This window comes from Triticum urartu, chromosome 4, assembly GCF_003073215.2.
Source record: "Triticum urartu cultivar G1812 chromosome 4, Tu2.1, whole genome shotgun sequence".
Lineage (NCBI taxonomy): Eukaryota > Viridiplantae > Streptophyta > Magnoliopsida > Poales > Poaceae > Triticum > Triticum urartu.
This window is the reverse complement of record NC_053025.1, coordinates 193,684,691-193,706,617: the sequence shown is the minus strand read 5'-3', so window position 1 is coordinate 193,706,617 and position 21,927 is coordinate 193,684,691. Positions and strand designations below refer to the sequence as shown.

General features: G+C 49.5%; 1 protein-coding gene across 2 annotated transcripts; it reads left to right on the top strand.

Annotated features, from left to right (window-relative positions):
• Positions 1–14,179: 14,179 nt before the first annotated feature.
• LOC125551278 (RHOMBOID-like protein 1) lies at positions 14,180–18,255 on the top strand. 2 transcript variants are annotated; one of them, XM_048714453.1, is made up of 6 exons: positions 14,180–14,765; positions 16,171–16,334; positions 16,847–17,010; positions 17,151–17,410; positions 17,503–17,629; positions 17,968–18,255. In XM_048714453.1, exons 1-6 carry the CDS (start codon positions 14,452–14,454, stop codon positions 18,088–18,090), a joined length of 1,152 nt encoding a protein of 383 aa, XP_048570410.1. In that variant the 5' UTR covers positions 14,180–14,451; the 3' UTR covers positions 18,091–18,255. The 2 variants fall into 2 exon arrangements, with proteins under 2 accessions (XP_048570410.1, XP_048570411.1); XM_048714454.1 differs by lacking the exon at positions 14,180–14,765 and adding an exon at positions 15,146–15,164.
• Positions 18,256–21,927: the final 3,672 nt, after the last annotated feature.

The following is a 21,927-nucleotide window of genomic DNA, read 5'->3' as shown; positions in this document are numbered from 1 at the left end:
TCCGTAGATCGAGCGTGTTTGCCTTGCCTTGTCCTACAACATGTCTCGTAAGTCCGGCGCATATTCCCGTGCCTTGGTACAGGGTGCGGCTTGAGTGGAGGGCCGGGAGGCCTCTCTGTCGCGGCCACGAGGTGGCCGGTCGGCCGCATCAAGTGCTTCCTCCTCTAATCGGGGTAGCAACCTGCGCTTTGGGTAGCTCTTGGAGGGGCGTTCGAGTTTATGCTCCTCGGCCGCAAGGACTTCAGTCCATTTGTCGACCAGCAAATCTTGATCAGCTCTAAGTTGTTGCTGTTTTTTCTTGAGGCTTCTTGTCGTGGCCATAAGCCTGCATTGAAAACGCTCTTGCTCGACGGGATCCTCTGGCACGACGAATTCGTCGTCGTCGTGGCTTGCCTCGTCTTCGGAGGGAGGCATATAATTATCGTCCTCGACCTCTCTGTCTGCCGCTCTCTCATGAGGGCTGGTTTCTCCATCCTCCTGTGCTAAGTCTTGCTGGAGGGGGTTTTCTTCGGCACTTTCTGGAGTATTATTATCTCCCGTGCTGGAATCGCCGTATTTGTTTTGGCGGGATTTTGAGCGGCGCCGCTGATGCCGGCGCTTAGGCTGTTTCTTGGAGGGGTCATCCTCCGCTGTTCCATCGCCATCTCCCTCTTTTGGGGTGTCCACCATGTATATGTCATATGACGAGGTGGCTTTCCAGGGCCTAGTAGGCGCTGATTCTTCATCATCTCCTTCATCGGCGTCCATACCGTCGATGTCTTCGGAGTCGAAGTCGAGCATGTCGGTTAAGTCGTCGACAGTGGCTACAAAGTGGGTGGTGGGTGGGCTTTGAATTTCTTCATCGTCCATACCCCAACCTTGCTGACCGTAGTCCGGCAGGGCTCTCCTGATAAAGAGAGAGACTTTAGTGACTTCAGGATATCGCCGAAAGGCGAGTGCTGAAAGATGTCTGCGGCAGTGAACTCCATGATCGGCGCCCAATCGGATTCGATTGGCAGGGGCACGGAGAGTTCGGAGTCCAGAGAGGAGTCCGGCTCCTTGGAGTCACGAGTCTCACAGAGTACGGGGCTGGTGTTCGGCTCAATCGCCGTTGGGGTCGCAGTCCCCGGGGTGGCGTCCAACCGCCCATCCTCGATCGGCGCAGTTGGCTCCGAATTAAGGGTCGGAGCCGATGTGGGTGCGGCCTCCAGGGCATTGTTCGGCGGTAGAGCTAGATCATGCTCGTCGTGACAGTGCGGCGTGCTCAGCAGTGGCTTGCCGTCGAAGATCAAGTCCCCGCGGATGTCAGTCGTGTAGTTTAAACTTCCAAATCTGACCTGACGGCCAGGGGCGTAGCTTTCGATTTGCTCCAGACGGCCAAGCGAATTGGCCCGCAGTGCGAAGCCGCCGAAGACGAAGATCCGTCCGGGGAGGAAGGTCTCACCCTGGACTGCATCGCTATCGATGATCGTAGGAGCCATCGAGCCTGACGGCGACGACACAGAGGAACTCTCAATGAAAGCACCAATGTCGGTGTCAAAACCGGCGGATCTCGGGTAGGGGGTCCCGAACTGTGCGTCTAGGCCGGATGGTAACAGGAGGCAAGGGACACGAAGTTTTACCCAGGTTCGGGCCCTCTCGATGGAGGTAAAACCCTACGTCCTTCTTGATTAATATTGATGATATGGGTAGTACAAGAGTAGATCTACCATGAGATCGAAGAGGCTAAACCCTAGAAGCTAGCCTATGGTATGATTGTTTATGTGTATCTTGTCCTACGGACTAAAACCCTCCGGTTTATATAGACACCGGGTAGGGTTAGGGTTACATAGAGTCGGTTACAATGGTAGGAGATCTACATATCCGTATCGCCAAGCTTGCCTTTCACGCCAAGGAAATTTCCTTCCGGACACGGGACGGAGTCTTCAATCTTGTATCTTCATAGTCCAGGAGTCCGGCTGGAGGTATAGTCCGGCCATCCGGACACCCCCTAATCCAGGACTCCCTCACCCAGCTCCCCTTCTTCCTCACTCCTACAGAAAACCCCCAGCTCCCCTTCTTCTTCGCTCGCACTACAACTAGGCTCATCATTCGTTACTCTGCTCAAATCCATGAGCGCGACGTGATGCCCTCGAGGAAAATGGAGTCGGCTGACCCCAGCGCCAAGAAGATGAGGCTCCCGCCAGCGGCGACGCCTGTTGTAGATCCCGCACCCGGCAGCGCGGGGAGAAGCGGCGACCCCGCCCCCACCGGATCCCAGGAACCCGTAGAATCTCGGGTGGACCGCATCAGCGATCTCCCGGACGCCATCCTTGGGGAGATCATCTCGCTTCTCCCCACCAAGGATTGCTGCCGCACCCAAGTCCTCTCAATTCGGTGGCGCCCTCTATGGCGCGATGTTCCCCTTAATCTCGACTGTCGTCAGCTATCTCTCTTCAATGATTTTGAAATCCCCAGAGCCATCATCTCCTCCCACCAGGGCTCCGTTCAAAGCCTCTGCATCCCGTCATGCTACCTGAGCAAGCATACCATGCCCTGCACGGTGGACGCCTGGCTGGAATCCCCTGAATTCACAGAACTACAGCTGCTTGAGTTCTACTATTCCCCTGGAAATCACATACCACACACCGAACGCCATGAACTTGTGCCCTCAGCACCGATGTCCATCTCGGGGTTTTCGTCCTCCATCTACACTGCCACCTTTGCACAGTGCTACCTACCAGAAAATCTGGTACTAAACCTTTGACTCCCATTTCTCAAGAAACTTTCACTTGTGCGGGTTCGTATATCAGAGGCCTCATTGCAAGCATCATCCACTCCAGTTGCCCTGCGCTGGAGTGCTTGGTGCTTGTTTTCACAGTTAGAATAGGTTGTCTCCAAATAAAGTCGCCTAGCCTTGTAAGAATTGGAATTTCTTTTGATGGAAGGCATCTCATCATCCAAGATGCCCCTTCACTTCAAAGGTTGATCCTTGATTCTAGTTATTCACCGTTGCAAATAATCGTCCTCTCTACGCCTAAACTGGAGACCTTGGGTGTAATACATGATCTCTGTGCTCATTTCAATATGGTGTTTGGCTCCATAGTTCTTTAGGTACTTTATATTATCATCTACACTTGTAACCATAAGCTGCATTTTAAATTTCTGCGCATAATTTATATATCATCTTGGAGTACATATTTTGTACTAATATTATGTTCTATGCTCAATGAAGAGTTTCTCCATGGATGGCCTATCAATGGTGTTGGATTCTGTCAAGATCTTATATATCCAAATGAATAGTTTTGATATGAACAAGATTATTGGCTTGCTGCAATGCTTTCCATGTCTGGAGAAGTTGTATATAAAGGTGATAATTTCACGCACATTGGAAGCTGCATATAGTGTACTAGAATTAACCGTTCAGCTGTTGCTCTTTCGACACTCTTCTTTTAGACCTTAACTGTTTTCAATCTTCATGTCTATTTAGGCAACAGGACGGGGTAAGAAAGTTATAACCAATCGGTGGATTCGTAAGCATCGGGATTTTCTCACTTCTCATGAGATTCGATTGAAGACAATAACGCTAGAACGATATGTAGCCAACCGTGCAAACACAAGATTTGTCACATTCTTCCTGCTGAATGCAAGGTTACTATTGTCCATCAGGCTTAAGTTTATCAGCAGCATGGTTTTGATGGATGGGTATGTCGAAGAGCAAAAAAAGGAGTTTCAGGTGGGCAAAAGAGCTTCTGAACGTGTCAGGCTTCTATTTACAATATATTGTGGTCATAATCCAGTAAATTTTATGACCCAGGATGTTCATTCTATGGACCTGACCGATCCATTTGACCGTGACTGCCGAAAACAGTGCTGGAGTTAGATGTTGTTGCCCTTTTCAATCTGGTTTTTTTGTAAACCTGATGAACAATTAACCCTCGTGCTTTTGTACAGTTTGTAAGCTGGAGTTAGATGTTCCTGCCCTTTTCAACTCGGCTGTGACTGTCATATTTTCTTTAAAACAAGGCAAATGGCTTGCCATTCGTTCAATTTAGAGTGAAATATTGTAACAAATCCAAACCAAGGGAAATAACATCACTCTCGCCGGCTGCTTGAGCTCACTGTGCATTACAGAAGCCAAGTGATTAGCCCCCACCAGCACCCACAAACTTATTTTGAACTAGCACATCAAATGGGCTGTAAATTTTCATAGGAAAGGTTGCATGACCGTGATAGATTTGGATTCTGACATTTGGGACCCGCGAGGAAATAGCCTATCCAAGGTGGTGTCGACTTACTAGCCAGTCAACAAACGATTCTGCCTACCAGCCGTTGGATTGACATCCAACATCTGTCATGTATCTTCTATCTCTTGTCTTCTTCTTCCGCCAATCGCCCAAACCAAACCACCCCTTCGGCTCCGCCTGCTCCCGCCTCCCATGGCTGGCTGCGCCTCCGCCGCCCTACCGTACGTACCCTCCAACGTTGGCCAGTCCCTCCCTCTATTCCCCCACACGTCCTGTTATTCTCCGGCGACGTCAGCCCCAACACGCACCCGCGCCCGAACCAGTCAACCCTCGTACTCCCCTACGCCTGCGACTGGACCGGCGCATCTTCAACGGCTCCTGTTCGTTCCGTCCGAGGCCTCGCCATCGTCCTCCGCCTTGCGGCCTTGGTTCGATCGCCGTGCACGGTGCGACGCCCTCTTGCGTTGTCAACGTCGTCAACAACCGAGAGGAACAAGGAGATGACTGTACGTGGAGAGGATGACAGTAGGGACCCACCAGCGTCATGGCAGTACGCAAGTAAGTGCCTCTATAGTACAAGCCCAAAAATACGGTTCCTCCTAATGGTTGGACATCTGGGGCTCACACCATTGTCAACGTAGTCAATAAATGAGAGAATTACACTACGAGCGGCTGCCACCAAGGACCCAGCAAGTCGCGCAGTTTTTTTTGAGGAACAAGCAGTTGTTATTTATACTAGTTTTAGCAACGGATCAGGGTAACAATGGGGCTGTGCGGGGGCTGTGGCCCATCTAGCCAGGGTTTTATTTATGTTTACCACATCATGAGCCCAGTTGTGTTTTTTTCTTGCTGAAAATGGCTAGCCCGGTTTTTTTTTAAAGAAATACCCAAACAAGGCCTACTTGCTTTATCGACCCTGCTGGGCTGCAAATCTTTCAAGACGAGGAGAGTTTCATTTGGTTTGCCCAGAAATGGGTTGTACATTTTTAAAACACATCAAACCGGGAATTAGTTTCAATTTTTTTCATTACAAGATCTTAAATTCCATTGATTTTTATGCGTGGACAAATATTTGGATTTTATATTTATATAAATTATTTTTCAAAATAGTTTGAATGTGAATCGATATTTCTGGATTAAAAACAGTTGACCGCACCAAAATATGCAAAATTTCGTATACTTTTTAACTGTGGCCACAATATGGAGTGTGATGCTAACAAAAAGAAGATGGGCTCAAAAAAATTCTTAAGAATTAGCAAATGGGCTATACATTATTAGAAATAATGGCAAATGGGTTGTATATTGTTTTCCACAGATTTGAGGCTGACTTGTGCGCCTACTACAGGTTGACGCGTATGCTTTCATAAAAAAAAGGTTGACACACACGCAACGCCCTATCAACTTAGTCAACACACCAGAGCATTGACTGTTGGATGTCCATCCAACGGCTGTCGTGCTTCTTCAATCTCTGCTCTTCATGCTCAAGCCGCTCAAACAAGCGCCGGCGGGACTGCCTGCTCCCTCCTCCCACGGCCGGCTATGCTGCCGCGCAGGCCTCACGGTCCCACCGTACTCCCATCGCTGGCCTAGCCATCCCTCTACTCACCCACACATGTTGTTATTCTCTGGCGACGGCAGACGAACCGGTAAACCCTTGTACTCCTCCGCGTGGGAAACAACTGCCGAGTATTCCCTGGTTCCGTGTCGTTCCCTTCCTAGGCCTCGCCATCGTCCACCGCCCTAGTGCTCTCGGCGCGGCCTGGTCAACGTGGTCAATGAACGACATCCATCAGAAGTGGACTGTATGTGGAGAGGCTGACAGCTGGGTCCACGGCCGCACGCAAGGATATGCCTCCTTATTACGCGCAAAATAATGATTCCTCCACCTGACAGCTAGGACCCACAGGAAGCGCCTTTGTATTTCACGAAAAAACGTTCCCCCCGCTGACAGGTCGAACCCACCAGCTATATCTTCGCACGCAAGGAAGTGCCTCCTTATTACGCCCAAAAAAATGAATACCCCCTGCTAGCTGGGACCCACCATATTGTTGGGCTGACTTGTGGGCCTACTAAGTTGACAGGGACGGAGAGCTTTGTCAACTTAGTCAATACTCCAGTGACCGTATGATGTCCATCCAACGGCCATAGTGCTTCTTCAACCTCTGGTCTTCTTCCTCCAGCCGCCCAAAGCAGCGCCAGTCATGCCGCCTGCTCCTACCTCCCGTGGCCGGCTGTGCTACCGCGGAGGCCTCACCACCCCCATACTACTCCCATCACTGGCCAGGCCATCCCTCCACTCACCCACACCCCCTGTTATTCTGCGGCGACGGCAGCCTCACACCACAGCCGAACCAGTGAACGCTCGTAATTCTCTTCGCGTGGGCATCCACTGCCGCGTCTTGCACGGCTCTGCGTCGTTCCCTTCCTAGGCCTCGCCTTCGTCCACCATCGTGGTCCTCTCGGCGCGGCGTGCTCAATGTGGTCAATGACCGACTTCCATCGGAAGAGTACTGTACGTGGAGAGGCTGACAGCTGGGTCCACGGCAGCCGCAAGGAAGTGCCTCCTTATTACGCGGAAAATAATTATTCCTCCACCTGACAGTGGGGACCCATCGGACGGGCCACCAGTATTTTGTGAAAAAAATCGTTTCCCCCTGACTGCTGGGACCCACCGGATGGGCCACCGTATTTCACAAAAAAAACGTCCCCCCGCTGTCAGCTCGGACCCACCGGAAGTGTCTCCTTATTACGCCCAAAAGAATGAATACTCCCCCGGCTAGCTGGGACCCACCTTGCTGGGAGGCTGACTTGTGGGCCTACTAAGTTGACGGGGACGAAGGGCTTTGTCAACTTAGTCAATATGAACGATTCTAGCTCCAGTGACCGTACGATGTCCATCCAACGGCCGTAGTGCTTCTTCAACCTCTGGTCTTCTTGCTCCAGCCGCCCAAAGCAGCGCCGGTCGTGCTGCATGCTCCTGCCTCCCGTGGCCGGCTGTGCTGCTGCAGAGGCCTCACCGCCCCCTACTATTCCCACCGCTGGCCAGGCCCTGCGGCGACGGCAGCCTCACACCACAGCCGAACCAGTGAACCCTCGTAGTCCTCTCCGCGCGGGCTTCCACTGCCGCGTCGTCCCCTTCCTAGGCCTCGCTGTCGTCCACCGCTGTGGTGCTCTCCGCGCGACGTGGTCAACGTGGTCAAGGAACGACTTCCATCGGAAGAGTACTGTACGTGGAGAGGCTGACAGCTGGGTCCACGGCCACAGCCCAGTTTTTTTGTGATTTGCCAAGTAAGTCACTTTGTCAGTCCTGTTGGGCTGCAAATCTTTCAAGACGAGGAGAGCTTTCATTCGGCTGGCTGAGGAAATGGCCCATCAGTAATGAGAAATGGGTTGTACATTTTTAAAACACATCAAACCGGTAATTAGTTTCAAATATCTTTTTTTTCATTTCAAGATTTTAAATTACATTAATTTTTATGCGTGGAGAATTTGTTGGATTTTATATTGATATACATTTATTTTTAAAATCAGTTTGAATGTGAGTCGAAATTTCAGGATTAAAAACAGTTCGGACCGCACCGAAATACGCAAAATTTCGTATATTTTTTTAACGGTTGCCACAATATGGGCTGTAATGCTAACAAAAAGAATATGGGCTCCAAAAAAACCTTAAGAATTAGCAAATGGGCTGTAAATTATTAGAAATAATGGCAGATGGGCTGTATGCTGTTTTCCACAGATTTGAGGCTTTCCTAAAAAAAGGTTGACGCACAAGCACTGACTGTTGGATGTCCATCCAACGGCCGTCGTGCTTCTTCAATCTCTGCTCTTCCTGCTCCAGCCGCTCAAACAAGCGCCGGCGGGACTGCCTGCTCCCTCCTCCTCGCGGCCGGCTGTGCTGCCGCGCAGGCCTCACCGCCCGACCGTACTCCCATCGCTGGCCTAGCCATCCCTCTACTCACCCACACCTGCTGTTATTCTCCGGCGATGGCAGACGAACCAGTAAACCCTCATACAGTCGTACTCCCCTCCGCGTGGGAAACAACTGCCGAGTCTTCCCTGCCTCCGTGTCGTCCCCTTCCTAGGCCTCGCCGTCGTCCACCGCCCTGGTGCTCTCGGCGCGGCGTGGTCAACGTGGTCAAGGAACGACTTCCATCGGACATGGACTGTACGTGGAGAGGATGACAGCTGGGTCCATGGCCGCAGCAAGGAAATGCCTCCTTATTACGTGAAAAATAATGATTCCTCCACCTGACAGCTGGGACCCACCGGACGGGCCATTGTATTTCGCGAAAAAACGTTTCCCCCCTGACTGCTGGGACCCACCAGCTACATCTTTGCACGCAAGGAAGTGCGTCTGGGCAAAAAAAATGATTCGCCCCCTGACTATTCGGACCCACCAGCTACATCTTCGCAGGCAAGGAAGTGCCTGACAGTCGGGACCCACCTGGTCGAAGCGTACGTAGCGTTGTCATTCTGGTCGCGAACGTGTACGTACATATTGGTCGATGTAGAGGCGCGCACATGTCGTAGTAGAGGCGCGCACGTGTCGTAGTAGAGGCGCACACGTGTCGTTAGTAGAGGCGCGCACGTAGCATGTACACGTACGTACAACGGCCAGGGTGCAAGAAAGAAAATACGGCCACGTATGTGTACATATGGGCGGGGTCTCGAACGCCTACTCGCGCATACGTACGGCCAGGGCTCGTGTACATGGCTGGGTCAGAACGGAGAAACAGCGTCGTCGTAGTGTTCATGGGGAGGCAACGGAATGCGTCGTGTTCATGGGGGGGCAACGGAATGCGTCGTGTTAATGGGGAGGCAACAGAATGCATCGTGTTCATCGGGAGGGCTTGGACGGAACAGGCGATGGAAACGAGGCCTGGCGTACCGCAGAACGGAGGAAACGGCCTTGTGTTCGACCGGCCACGTTCGAAACGGGATCATGTTCATCGGGAGGGGTCTGGCGTACCGCAAAACGGAGGAAACGGACCTCCTACGGTCGAAACGGGGGTCATGTTCATTGGGAGGGGTGTGGCGTACCGCAAAACGGATGAAATGGACCTCCTACGGTCGAAACGGGGGTCCTGTTCATCGGGAGGGGTGTGGCGTACCGCAAAACGGAGGAAACGGACTTGTGTTGGAGCGCTACGGTCGAAACGGGGGTCCTGTTCATCGGGAGGGGTGTGGCGTACCGCAAAACGGGACTCCACGGGATACTGTTCATCTCCACCATCGACCCCCTCCAGCCTCCACGAGCTACTGTTCATCCACTGTCGACCTCCTCCAGCCTCCACCTGCGACTGTTCATCCACGGGCTCCTGTTCATCCAGCCTCCACCGCGCGCTACTCCACCGGCTACTGTTCAACCAGCCCTCTCCACGGGCTCCTGTTCAACCACCCCTCCACGGGCTACTGTTCATCCTGCCCTCCACCATCTACTGTTCATCCTGCCCTCCATGGGGTGGTCCTGTTCATCCAGCCCTCCACGGGGTCCTGTTCATCCAGCCCCAACCGGCTCGATCGATTGGGGTCCTGTTCATCGAGAGGCAACACCACGGGGTCATGTTCATCCACCCCCACCGGGAACTATTCATCCAACCCCCCCCCCCCCGCAACGCTCACTGTTCATCCAGAGGCAGCATCGATCGGCTTCAGTAGCAGCAGTAGCGAAGGAATCGCTCGATTGGGTTCAGTTAACAGCCCTCGATCGATCGCTTAGGTTCAGTAACGCGTAGCCTGCAGTGCAATCGCTCGGGTTCAGTTAGAGCCCAACGCCTCGCTCGGGTTCAGTTAGAGCCAACGCCTCACACACAAGCGCGTACGTGTACGAGAGAAACGCGCATCGCTCGGCCCCCGACCTCCCACCGTAACCGGGAACTCCCCGAAATTTTCCTCGCCCTCGCTTCTACCACGGTTTTTTCCGTCATGGACGGCCCAAAGAATGTCATGCAGCTGCGTCTCCGGCCCGCCCAGGATGAAAAGCCCATTTTCTATCATGATTTTTTGTCATAGAAGTAGGAGCCCACCACATCTATGATGATACCGGGTTTTGTCACAATTATCGTCATAGAAGTGTCATATGTATGACAGAAAAAAAATTCGTTCGGCCCAAAATGTCATGGATGTGTCTTTTTTTTGTAGTGCACCTAGTTACGTTGTGACGTTTGGTAGCACACAAAGTGTTCCTCTGGTAAACGGGAGTTGCATAATCTCATAGTCATAGGAACATGTATAAGTCATGAAGAAAGCAATAGCAACATACTAAACGATCAAGTGCTAAGCTAACGGAATGGGTCAAGTCAATCACATCATTCTCCTAATGATGTGATCCCGTTAATCAAATGACAACTCATGTCTATGGTTAGGAAACTTAACCATATTTGATTAACGAGCTAGTCAAGTAAAGGCATACTAGTGACATTATGTTTGTCTATGTATTCACACATGTATTATGTTTTCGGTTAATACAATTCTAGCATGAATAATAAACATTCATCATGAAATAAGGAAATAAACAATAACTTTATTATTGCCTCTAGGGCATATTTCCTTCATGCGAGCCTAGAACACTAAGGCCTTGTACAATGCTAGAGGCTTAGGGAGGTGCTTAGAAAAATAAACCGGGTTTTCTAAAACATCGGTGCCTATTTCTATAGGAGAGACACCTAATTAAGCGTCTACCTTGTATAAATAAGCACCGGTGCTTAAAAAAGCTTGGTTTATTTCTTCAAACACCTCTCCTAAGCACCTTGCATTGTACAAGGCCTAAGAGCATGTCTAGTAGAGCCCTTAAACCCTCAAATAAACAGAAATAACCTTTTTTACGGATTGAAACAAAAAAGGGCAAATAATAGAACCCCTAAACCCTTAAATTTTTTTATGGACTGGATCTAGGGTTGCCCTCCCAATCTGTAAAAGTGAGGATTGGAGAGGGAAACCCACCTCCAACCCACACTCCATCGGTCATTGCGTGGGAGGGAAATTCCCCCTCGCGCGCTCCCTCCCGTCTGACGCCTCGTCGATCACGTCGCCCCCGCGGCGAGCCATGGAGGCGCCGCCGGACTCCTCCGTTGCCCCGGTCGCCCCGCCCGCGTCCTCCCTCCATACGCTCGTCGCCCCGCCCCCGCCCTCGGCCTCGACCTCGGCGACGCCTGCGTCGGCCCCGTCCTCGCTCCCTCCGCCCGCGCCGGAGGTGCCGTCAGTTGTGGCCGTCGGCGTGAAGAGGCGGCATGCTGGCCAGCACGTCGTCCTCCCCCAGCCCGCCCCGGTCATCGCCTCCGTTGCCCCGGCCGCAGTGGTGCCGAAGGTGAGGAAAAAGCCCTCCCTTGGGCCAAAGGGGGCAGCGGCGCCGAAGGTGAAGAAGGCCACCTCTAGGAAGAAGCCGACGCCCGCCCCGGCCCCCGCACCTCCGCCCGTCGTGCACGAGGTGCTCGACGGAATGCCTGCCCCGCCAATGTCGTTCATGGGGCTTCTCGAAGAAGCGGAGGTGGACATCGGGGCTCCTTCTCTCGAACCCTTTGGGTTTGGTGATGACTTGCAGGAAGAGGGTGATGAGGAGGAGGAAGGGGAAGATGAGGAGGAGGTGACCGAGATAGAGGAGGAGGCGTTCGCCGCCGTTGCAAAACCCACCGTGCGCTTAACAAACTATAGCGAGGACGAAGATATTCTCTTGGTTCGTGCTTGGGCACATGTGGGGTTGGATGCAAGCACCGGTACCGATCAAACTGGTAAACGCTATTGGCAACGCATAGAGGACTTCTATTGCAAGATCAAGACGAAGACCGATGGGTACATCCCTCGTAGTTACCGGTCGCTTCAAGGTCGGTGGGAGTTGATGAAGCCTCATTGTGCTCATTGGAGTGCGGCAATGGACCAAGTGAAGGATGCACCGCCTAGTGGAACCGTGGAGAGTGACTATGTGAGTACATATATGTTTTTCACATTTATTTTGATTTTTTATGCTATTGTTATGTGAGTACATATATGTTTACTATGCCATTGGTGGGTTTGTAGGAGGCAATTGCCGACTTGAGGTACAAGGAGATGGCCGCTTCCAAGGGCAAAGCATTCCCATTTAAACATGTTTGGAAATTCTTCAAACTTATGACAAGTGAAAGTTGAGGGATCAAGAGACCGCACCCAAGAAGTCGGCAATGCTTAGGATGGATGATAGTGAAGAGGAGGGAAGGAACGAGCACAAGCCCGCCGGAAACAAGAAGGATAAGCTAAGAAAGAAGATGGAAGGAGAGGCGTCAAGCATAAGGGAGAAGATAGAACATATGATGAAGTCAAGGGAGGCATTGACAATGAAGACATTGGAGACAAAGCTTCTTATCAACGAGAAGAAGAAAGATGTGAAGCTTGCACAAGTTGAAGCAAGGTGTGAAGATGCCAAGCGCAAGGCCGACTTGGAGGATAGGATGATCAAGGTCAAAGAAGCAAAGGCATGGAAAAAACTCATGGTGGAAGATAAGGAGCACATGATGATGTCCAAGAAGGACATGGATGAAGACCAATTGATGTGGTGGAAGGAGTACAAGCAGGACATCGCAGAGAGGAAGGGGATATTCCGTGGTGCGTCCTCTACTCTTCGAGGTGACACTCCGATGAGTGGTGGTGGCGATGGCGGTGTGGAGGACTAGGAGATGGCGCCAATGGAGGTGCTTGATGGACGTGGAAGTGGTCTAGGAGATGGCGCCAGGTGCAACTTTTTGGTGATGGTGCCGATGAGAGGGGGAAGATGATGATTGTGTGATGTAAACTATTAAATCATGCATCAATGATCTTCATTTCCGTGTTTGTTTGAAATTTGATTGTGTTTTTCTAGTGAAAATTGTGATATGTCAAATGACAGTTTTAAGGGCTGGGGTTGGGGCAAAGACATGCATTAATGATCTTCATTTCCGTGTTTGTTTGAAGGTTGATTGTGTTTTTCTAGTGAAAATTGTGATATGTCAAATGACAGTTTTAAGGGTTGGGGTTGGGGCAAAGACGTGCATTAATGATCTTCATTTCCGTGTTTGTTTAAAGGTTAATTGTATTTTTCTAGTGAAAATTGTGATATGTCAAATGACAGTTTTAAGGGTTGGGGTTGGGGCAAGGGTTGGGTTTGAGGTTATAGTCTTTGCCCCTGTTTTTCAACCCTTAAAAGTGTTAAAAATGACCAATTTTCAATCAATTAAACTAAAACCAAATTTAAGGGTTTGAGGGCTTTACTAGACATGCTCTAATAGGGTCACGGACTCACGGTGTAGCACAATGGAGAAAAGATGATAGATGGAGACAGGTGGTTCCGCAAACGTGTGGGGAGGTGCAATTTGCGCATGTGTCGCCACGAAGCAAACCCGATTTAGCTGCACCAATGGCTAAAGCTGGCGTATATAGCGACAGATGGATCGGCAGTGACGGATGACGAATGATAGGATCATGGAACTTACTCGTAGCAAGTGCGTAGCTGGCCAATTAGAGAAAGAAAACCGCTTTCCAACCGTGCAGATGATCCACTTTTACCCAAGTAAGTAAGTAAGGCTAATCATAGTGGGAGTAACTTAGGTAGTAACATAGCACACCTCGAGAATTTTTTGCTTATGTGGTAAGTAGTTAATGAGAAATAGTAACATAATATGTTACTGTAACATAGCGCTATTAAATGAAGCCACATATGACACTAGTACTATGTTACTTTGCACTATGAAGATAGTAAGTTAGACTAGTGTCATGCATATGACACTAGTCTAAGTTTCTCCCCACTATGACCAGCCTAAGGAGATGAGACGCTACATTGCTGGCTCCATTTGGCAGCCGGAGTTGGCCAACCGTCCAACCCACCCACCGCCGCCCACAACTACTCTCCTTCAATCCATCGCAGGAATTTCACTTATCCTTATTTATCCATCATTTTCCTCCTTGGCTACGCAACCCGACGCAGCTGAAGCAATCTCTTTCTCTCTCAAGCTACCACTTCCCCCTCCTTCCTGTCTGTGTGACCCTGACAGTTGTAGCCGCAAGGCAAACAGAGTCAAAGAAAGCAGACCAGCACAACGCGGCCTCCCCTCCCCTCCCCTCGCGGCCGAAAGCAAGCGTCTTCTTCTGCTGCCCGCCAGCACCAACACAAGCCAGGCCACAACTCTCCCCCGTCCCGTCCCCCCCTCCTCACGCCTCGCCGCCCTCCCTCGCTTCCTCCGCCAGCCTCCTCCCCCCCGCCCCCCACTTGGATCCCTCCTCCACCTCCTTCTCCTACGCCATGATGAAGCCCGCGGGCGCCGGCCCCGGCCCCGGCTCGGGCACTGGCGCCGTCGAGGTCCGCGTCGAGCGCTCGCAGCGCCCGCCCGTGCACCACCCCAACTCGGCACGCCTCAGGGCGCGCCCCTACTACCGCCGATGGACGCCCTGGCTCGTCCCGGCCGCCTCCATCGCCTGCGTCGCCGTCTTCCTCGTCACCATGTTCGTTAACGACTGCCCCAACCGCAGCGCCGGCAACTGCTCCGCGGGCTTCCTCGGCCGATTCGCCTTCCAGCCGCTCAAGGAGAACCCGCTCCTCGGCCCATCCTCCACCACGTACGCAAGCTGCTACCCTCCTCTTTCTCTTCCTCCTCCCCCCTTTGTTTGCTTCCTCCAACTCTGCATTTTCCTTGCTTGCTTAGAGGAGGACAGTGAGTCTAGTTAAAGATTGACAAGACTTAATTTCCCGTTCCCCTTTCTTACTCACCAGTACAATTGCAAACGGCAGCACCAACTCGATCTACTCAAAATGATATTTTCTTTCTTTCTTCTTCTTGACATGTTTATCACCTCGTGTGTTTACACTCGAACAATTGAGGTTGGTCCTCAATTAGGTTGAGGTTGCTTACTTCTGCAAGAGGGAGACCAGCACTGGTCTTTTTTTCCCTGGGTTTGTGGATGAGGGAATTTTGTGACCTAGCAATCCACAAGTCTTTGAGGGGAAACTTGTATAAGGTACACAAACATTCAGAGTTTCAGACCATCTAAAAATCAGTCTTGATCCTCTAGGTGTGAACTCTGCAGGACGATCTTTCAATGTATCTAATCAAGTCTAGAATTCTGTTTGTTTTTTCCTCATCAAATAAAACTAAAGCCTTCTTACTGAGTTGGTAATTAAGTTGGGGTTACAAAAGTATTCTGAAACTGATCATTAAGTCCCTTTTCATTAGGGACAGGTGTTATACTTGTAAGTTCTAGTTTCTCTAATGAATGGGCAGAGCTCCTGCCGTCCATTTCAAAGAAGAAACTAACAGCTGAAATATTAAATGTAGACGTAAGCAATTTGCTTGCCAAGTCAGGTGTAGGACATCTTTACACTTGGTATTGGCTTATGTAGCTTTGTTAGCTTTAGTTGATTTAATCTATCCTCTGCTCGTGATTGGTGTTGATGATGACTTGAGAAAAAATCAGATTATCTTGTCAACCGTTCTAGGTGTTGATGGTTCTGTACAATTTGACTTAAATAATGTTACCGCACAATTGGACTTTTATGGTGTTGCCCGCAATTTGACTTTTATGTTATCTTGGAAGTGCAAATTCAATGAACAGCGGTAGTTGCATGCTGTGTTTACAACTAAGAAGTGAGGATTATGCCACAAAATGATTGTTTTTCAAGCTACATAGCTTGAAAAACGGTCTTATATTGTGGGACGGAAGGAGTATTAGATTATAACCTATATGTATTCTTCGGTCTTGATTAGAAGTATAACTAGTTTGCTCAGATATTTTCAGAAACCTCACCCTTGCTCTGCTTTTTTTTGGGTGAACTGGGAACTTTTTTGTGTTAACTTCTGGTCAGTTGATTGATATCTACTAAGAGCTACAGTGAATTTGATCTTTCAAAGTATGTTGCATCACTTCATTTGAAACGAAGGACATGGAAAGAAATGATGGCAAACAAAATAGGATATTTGTCATGCATATTTGAATTTCAGAACTAAGAAAGCATTTTCCATGCCAGATTGCTGAAGATGGGAGCTCTAGATGTATCTAAAGTTGTGCAAGGTCGCCAGGGATGGCGTCTGATTACGTGTATCTGGCTCCATGCCGGGGTTGTTCATTTACTCATCAACGTGCTTTGCCTTCTATTTATTGGTATTCGACTTGAACAAGAATTTGGGTTTGGTAAGTGAAAGCATTGTTTGCATTTTTTGCCTGAGCCTTCTTGAATTCAACAAAAAGGAACAGATTAAAGTTATATACTATCAATTGTTTTCCAATGGCCCTGGTTCTGTTATAACTGGACTGGCAAGCTTCTTTAGATAAATTTCTTATAATGAAATATCGCTTCATGGATCCAAGTCTCTAGTAGTCTACAGACATTTTACAAATAACATCATATGTTCTGTATCTTCAATAGTGGAACCAAAAATATCAGGATTTTGTAACCGCGCGGATAAGCTACCTAGACTGAACCAAGAGGCACCATACTGTACTAGTGTACACAACTCCTGAAATACAGGAATACCTCAAATTATCCTATCTATATCACTGATTAGTTTACGAAAAGTTCCAAGAATATGCATGAAAGTTCATCCAAGTTCTAGTTTAATTGATGAAATAGATATGTGTGCGGTTTAAATGCTTCTATGCCTTACAGTACTGAAGATTTTTTTTTTTATGTTCATGGTGTACAGTGAGGATTGGTCTTGTTTATCTCATTTCTGGTTTTGGTGGGAGCTTGATGTCTGCTCTCTTCATCCGAGCAAGTATTTCCGTTGGTGCTTCTGGTGCTTTGTTTGGACTGATTGGGTCGATGCTTTCTGAACTCATCACAAATTGGTCACTCTATGCAAATAAGGTTTGTTTTCCTAATATTGCAGTAGACTCTTCAGTAATACGGAGTAGTATAATAGTAGTTGTTGCAGCAAACTGATTCGGTCTTGTCCATCAAGAATGACTTGTTCAATTAAATGGTGTGATATTTCCCCTTATTTTCAGGTGGCAGCATTACTAACCCTGGTACTTGTAATCGTGGTGAACTTGGCCCTTGGGATACTCCCCAGAGTAGATAACTTTGCTCATATTGGGGGTCTTATATCTGGGTTCCTTCTTGGATTTGTTGTCTTCATTCGACCACAATTTGCGTGGATTAACCAGAGAAGAGTAGCACCTGGACCACAAGCTGCTCCTGCTGAACGCAAGCACAAGACGTATCAATATATATTGTGGATAGTTGCTGCTGTTCTGTTGATTGTCGGGTGAGTCTACAGATTTTCCTCTTGAAGCCCCGTTTATTTTTTGACTTTCAAATGTTTTCCCCGTGATGATACCTGTCATCTGAAATTTACAGGTTCACAGTGGCTATAGTTCTGCTTTTCCGGGGATATAATGCGAACGATCACTGTTCTTGGTGCCATTATCTCAGTTGTGTTCCTACTAAAAAATGGAAGTGCAACTCGTCACCGACAACATGCACAGTAAGATAATTGGAAGTTCCTCCCTCTGTATCTTTGGAAGTACTTTTGTCACCGCTAACAAGTGAAATATAACAACCTGAAAAGAAAAGTTACAAGCATATATAGTGGAAAACATCGTTTTTGCGTCTTGCAAAAGCTAACAAGCAAGTTAAACCTACAAGCTGAAGAACCAAATGTGCTTTTGGATCAATATGAACCAAACTCATTTTCTTTGGCTAGACGCTATGGCCAGATGTATCAGAGATGCCCCTTTCACAGTTGAGATTGAGTATGCATTCACGGGACGCCGCTACATGCTAAATGCTAATGCTATTTTCCGTAATTCCATTTCCTTGCAGGCAATGCTACAGGGAAATACCTTGAACTTGACATGTGAAGGCAAAGGGATATACCGGAGCTACATTGTGGCCGAAGCTACGCAAGATAAGATAGACCAGCTCTGCAACCAGCTTTGCAGTTAGGAGAACCGGATTCCCTGAGCTCTCCCAGCTTCTAACATGATTTTTATTCTTTCTGTACATGAAGAGAATACTATTTTAATAGAAGGTTACTTATGGAGGGAAATATTCAGTGTTGCATAGTAGGTTGCTTGTGATTAATCTTGAGAAGTGGTGAAGTGTTGCTCCGATTCCCGGATGGATGGAAACTGAGAGGAAAAGGCCAAGAGGATTAGACCTCTCCCAATGCATTGGTGCTAAAGTGGGGTGCTAAGTGCATTAAAATGCTTAGCAACTAATGTCCCCAATGCATTGGTGCTTAGGTTTTGTAGCTAAGCCTCCTTTATTTAATTGTTTAGCAATAAAACTCTTTCATGTATTGGTTGGTAGTCTTTTTGTCTAGGTCCACGTGCTTAGCATTGGTTCTTATTGGGGTCATCATAGGCCCTTCGCAGTGCTCCACGGTGTACAGGTGCTAAGGGTGCCACATAGGCAGAAATATGATGTGGCAAAGCATTTAAAGAGGAGAGAGAGCATTATGATGACCCCAATAAGAACCAATGCTAAGCATGTGGACCTAGACAAAAAGACTACCAACCAATACATGAAGGAGTTTTATTGTTAAACAATTAAATAGAGGAGGCTTAGCTACAAAACCTAAGCACCAATGCATTGGGGACATTAGTTGCTAAGCATTTTAATGCACTTAGCACCCCACTTTAGCACCAATGCATTGGAAGAGGTTAATGCTCTCTCTCCTCTTTAAATGCTTTGCCACATCATATTTCTGCCTATGTGGCACTCTTAGCACTTGTACACCGTGGAGCACTGGAAAGGGCCTTATGATTCATGTGTTGTAAGAGGAACTCCAACGCACAGATTCAAACGGATGGTGGTTTTGTCCACTTTTTGTGCGGCCCGGCGGACACCCATGCCTGATTTCGCGTTTGGGTCGGCGCTTGCGTCCAACACTGGCCCAATCCATTTTCCAGGTCGCACGAAAAAAAACATAACGCAAACATTTTGGAAAAAACATGAATTAAACATTAATGCTGGTCACAAAGTCCGGCGAGAGTCCACGAGTCCACTTGCATTAACTAATAAAACATAAATAAAATTAAAAATACGAGGAGGTGCGCTGCTCTAGGCGTCCTCGTCATCGTCGGGGCTAGTGAGGTCGATGAGTGTTGGCACCGGGCCAACCCAAGAGAATGCCGGTGACCAGGCTATAGCGACGTCGTCCGCCGCGGGTTGTACCGCCGCCGCCGCTGGCTGGGCTGGCCCAGCGCTGGCAAGGCGCACCTCCTCCTCTGCCTCGCGCTCCTCCTCCTCTGCGTCGCGCTCGAGTACCTCGAGGTACTCACCCTCGCGGCGCTCCTCGGCTAGCCGTTGCTGCCGCCACTTCTCAAGGTAGGCATGCTCCTACGTTGGTATCGCCCGATACCAGATTGGTGGCGCGCTGACCCACTCGCGCACTTGCCCGATCCATGAGTAGCGCTTGATGGGGGTCGGCTCTAGCTCCGGCTCAGGCTCGGCCTTGACGGGGGACGGTGGCCTCAACGCCGGCACGACGCGGTCGACGGCTGCGAAGAGCGCCATGGCCTCCGCCATGCGCGCCTGGTACGCCGCCTTCTCCTTCTCCTCCCGACGCCGCTCCTTCTCCTCGCTTTCACGGGGGACGGCGGCCAGCGCCACCTGGTAGGCAGCCTCTGCCTCCTGGTCCTCGTCGCACACGATGAGGGGCGGCAGTGGGGAACCATGGCGCACGTCGTGGACGTCGCGCCTCCTGGCCTCCTCGTGCTCGAAGGCGAACCATTGCTGCCATGCGGGCGGGTCGGACGCGTACGCCGAGTCACGGCGCAGCTCCGGCGTCAGTAGTTGCCTTCGGCGCCGCACCTCCTCCGCGTGCGCCCGCGACGCCCGCAACGCTAGTGCCGGTCGTGCGGTAGCGTCAAGTCGGGGAAGGGGAGGGGGACGCGGTGCACTGGGACGACAATGTGCTGCCTTGGCCGGCAAAAAGACGACGACGTCGGCGGGGGGGGGGGGGGGGGGGGGGGGGGGGGGGGGGGGCCTATAGAGGCCTTGCCCTTCCCCTTATCGGAGAAGAGGCCCATAGCAGTGGCTAGGGTTTGCTAGGCTTTGTCGCCGACGGGGGAGCATGGTGGTGGCGAGATGGGGACGAGGCGTCTGGAAGCGGATGAGGACGGCCCCCCATCGCACGCTCAGATTAAAAAGGGCCGACCGTCGTCGCTGATGATGTCTACTACACAATCTTCTTCTTGTAGACGTTGTTGGGCCTCCAAGTGCAGAGGTTTGTAGGACAGTAGCAAATTTCCCTCAAGTGAATGACCTAAGATTTATCAATCCGTGGAAGGTGTATGATGAAGATGGTCTCTCTCAAACAACCATGCAACCAAATAGCAAAGAGTCTCTTGTGTCCCCAACACACCCAATACAATGGTAAATTGTATAGGTGCACTAGCTCGGCGAAGAGATGGTGATACAAGTGCAATATAGATGGTAGATATAGGTTTTTGTAATCTGAAAATATAAAAACAGCAAGGTAACTAATGATAAAAGTGAGCGAAAACGGTATTGCAATGCGTTGAAAAAAGGCCTAGGGTTCATACTTTCACTAGTGCAAGTTCTCTCAACAAGGATAACATAATTAGACCATATAACTATCCCTCAACATGCAACAAAGAGTCACTCCAAAGTCACTAATAGCGGAGAACAAACGAAGAGATTATTGTAGGGTACGAAACCACCTCAAAGTTATTCTTTCTGATCAATCCATTGGGCTATTCCTATAAGTGTCACAAACAGCCCTAGAGTTTGTAGTAAAATAACACCTTAAGACACAAATCAACCAAAACCCTATTGTCACCTAGATACTCCAATGTCACCTCAAGTATCTGTGGGTATGATTATACGATATGCATCACACAATCTCAAATTCATCTATTCAACCAACACAAAGAACTTTAAAGAGTGCCTCAAAGTTTCTAATGGAGAGTGAAGACGAAAACGTGTGCAACCCCTATGCATAAGTTCACAAGGTCACAGAACACACAAGTTGATCACCAACACATACATCAAGTGGATCACGTGAATATCCCATTGTCACCACAGATAAGCACATGCAAGACATACATCAAGTGTTCTCAAATCCTTAAAGAAACAATCTGATAAGATAACTTCAAAGGGAAAACTCAATTCATCACAAGGAGAGGGAGGGGAGAAACATCATAAGATCCAACTATAATAGCAAAGCTCGCGTTACATCAAGATCGTGCCATATCAAGAACACGAGAGAGAGAGAGATCAAACACATAGCTACTGGTACATACCCTCAGCCCCGAGGGTGAACTATTCCCTCCTCGTCATGGAGAGCGCCGGGATGATGAAGATGACCACTGGTGATGGATCCCCCCTCCGGCGGGGTGCTGGAACAGGGCCCCGATTGGTTTTTGGTGGCTATAGAGGCTTGCGGCGGCGGAACTCCCGATCTAGATTTTTTTCTGGGGTTTCTGTATTTACAGGAATTTTTGGCATCGGTCTCACATTGGGGGGGGGGGGGGCCCCCGAGTCACCCCCGAGATGGGGGGGCGAGCCCGGGGGGTAGGGCGCGCTCTCCACCCTCGTGGATAGCTCGGGACTCTTCTGGCCCAACTCTTTTACTTCGGGGGCTTCTTTTGGTCCATAAAAAATCATCATAAATTGGCACATCAATTGGACTCCGTTTGGTATTCCTTTTCTGTAGAACTCAAAAACAAGGAAAAAACAGAAATTGGCACTAGGCTCTAGATTAATAGGTTAGTCCCAAAAATCATATAAAATAGCATATAAATGCATATAAAC

Coding starts and splice junctions, on each gene's coding strand:
- LOC125551278 (XM_048714453.1), top strand. CDS start 14,452: ATGATGAAGCCCGCGGGCGCCGGCCCCGGCCCCGGCTCGGGCACTGGC. Junction 17,411..17,502: donor GCTGTTCTGTTGATTGTCGG/GTGAGTCTACAG, acceptor TGAAATTTACAG/GTTCACAGTGGCTATAGTTC. Junction 17,630..17,967: donor CGTCACCGACAACATGCACA/GTAAGATAATTG, acceptor ATTTCCTTGCAG/GCAATGCTACAGGGAAATAC.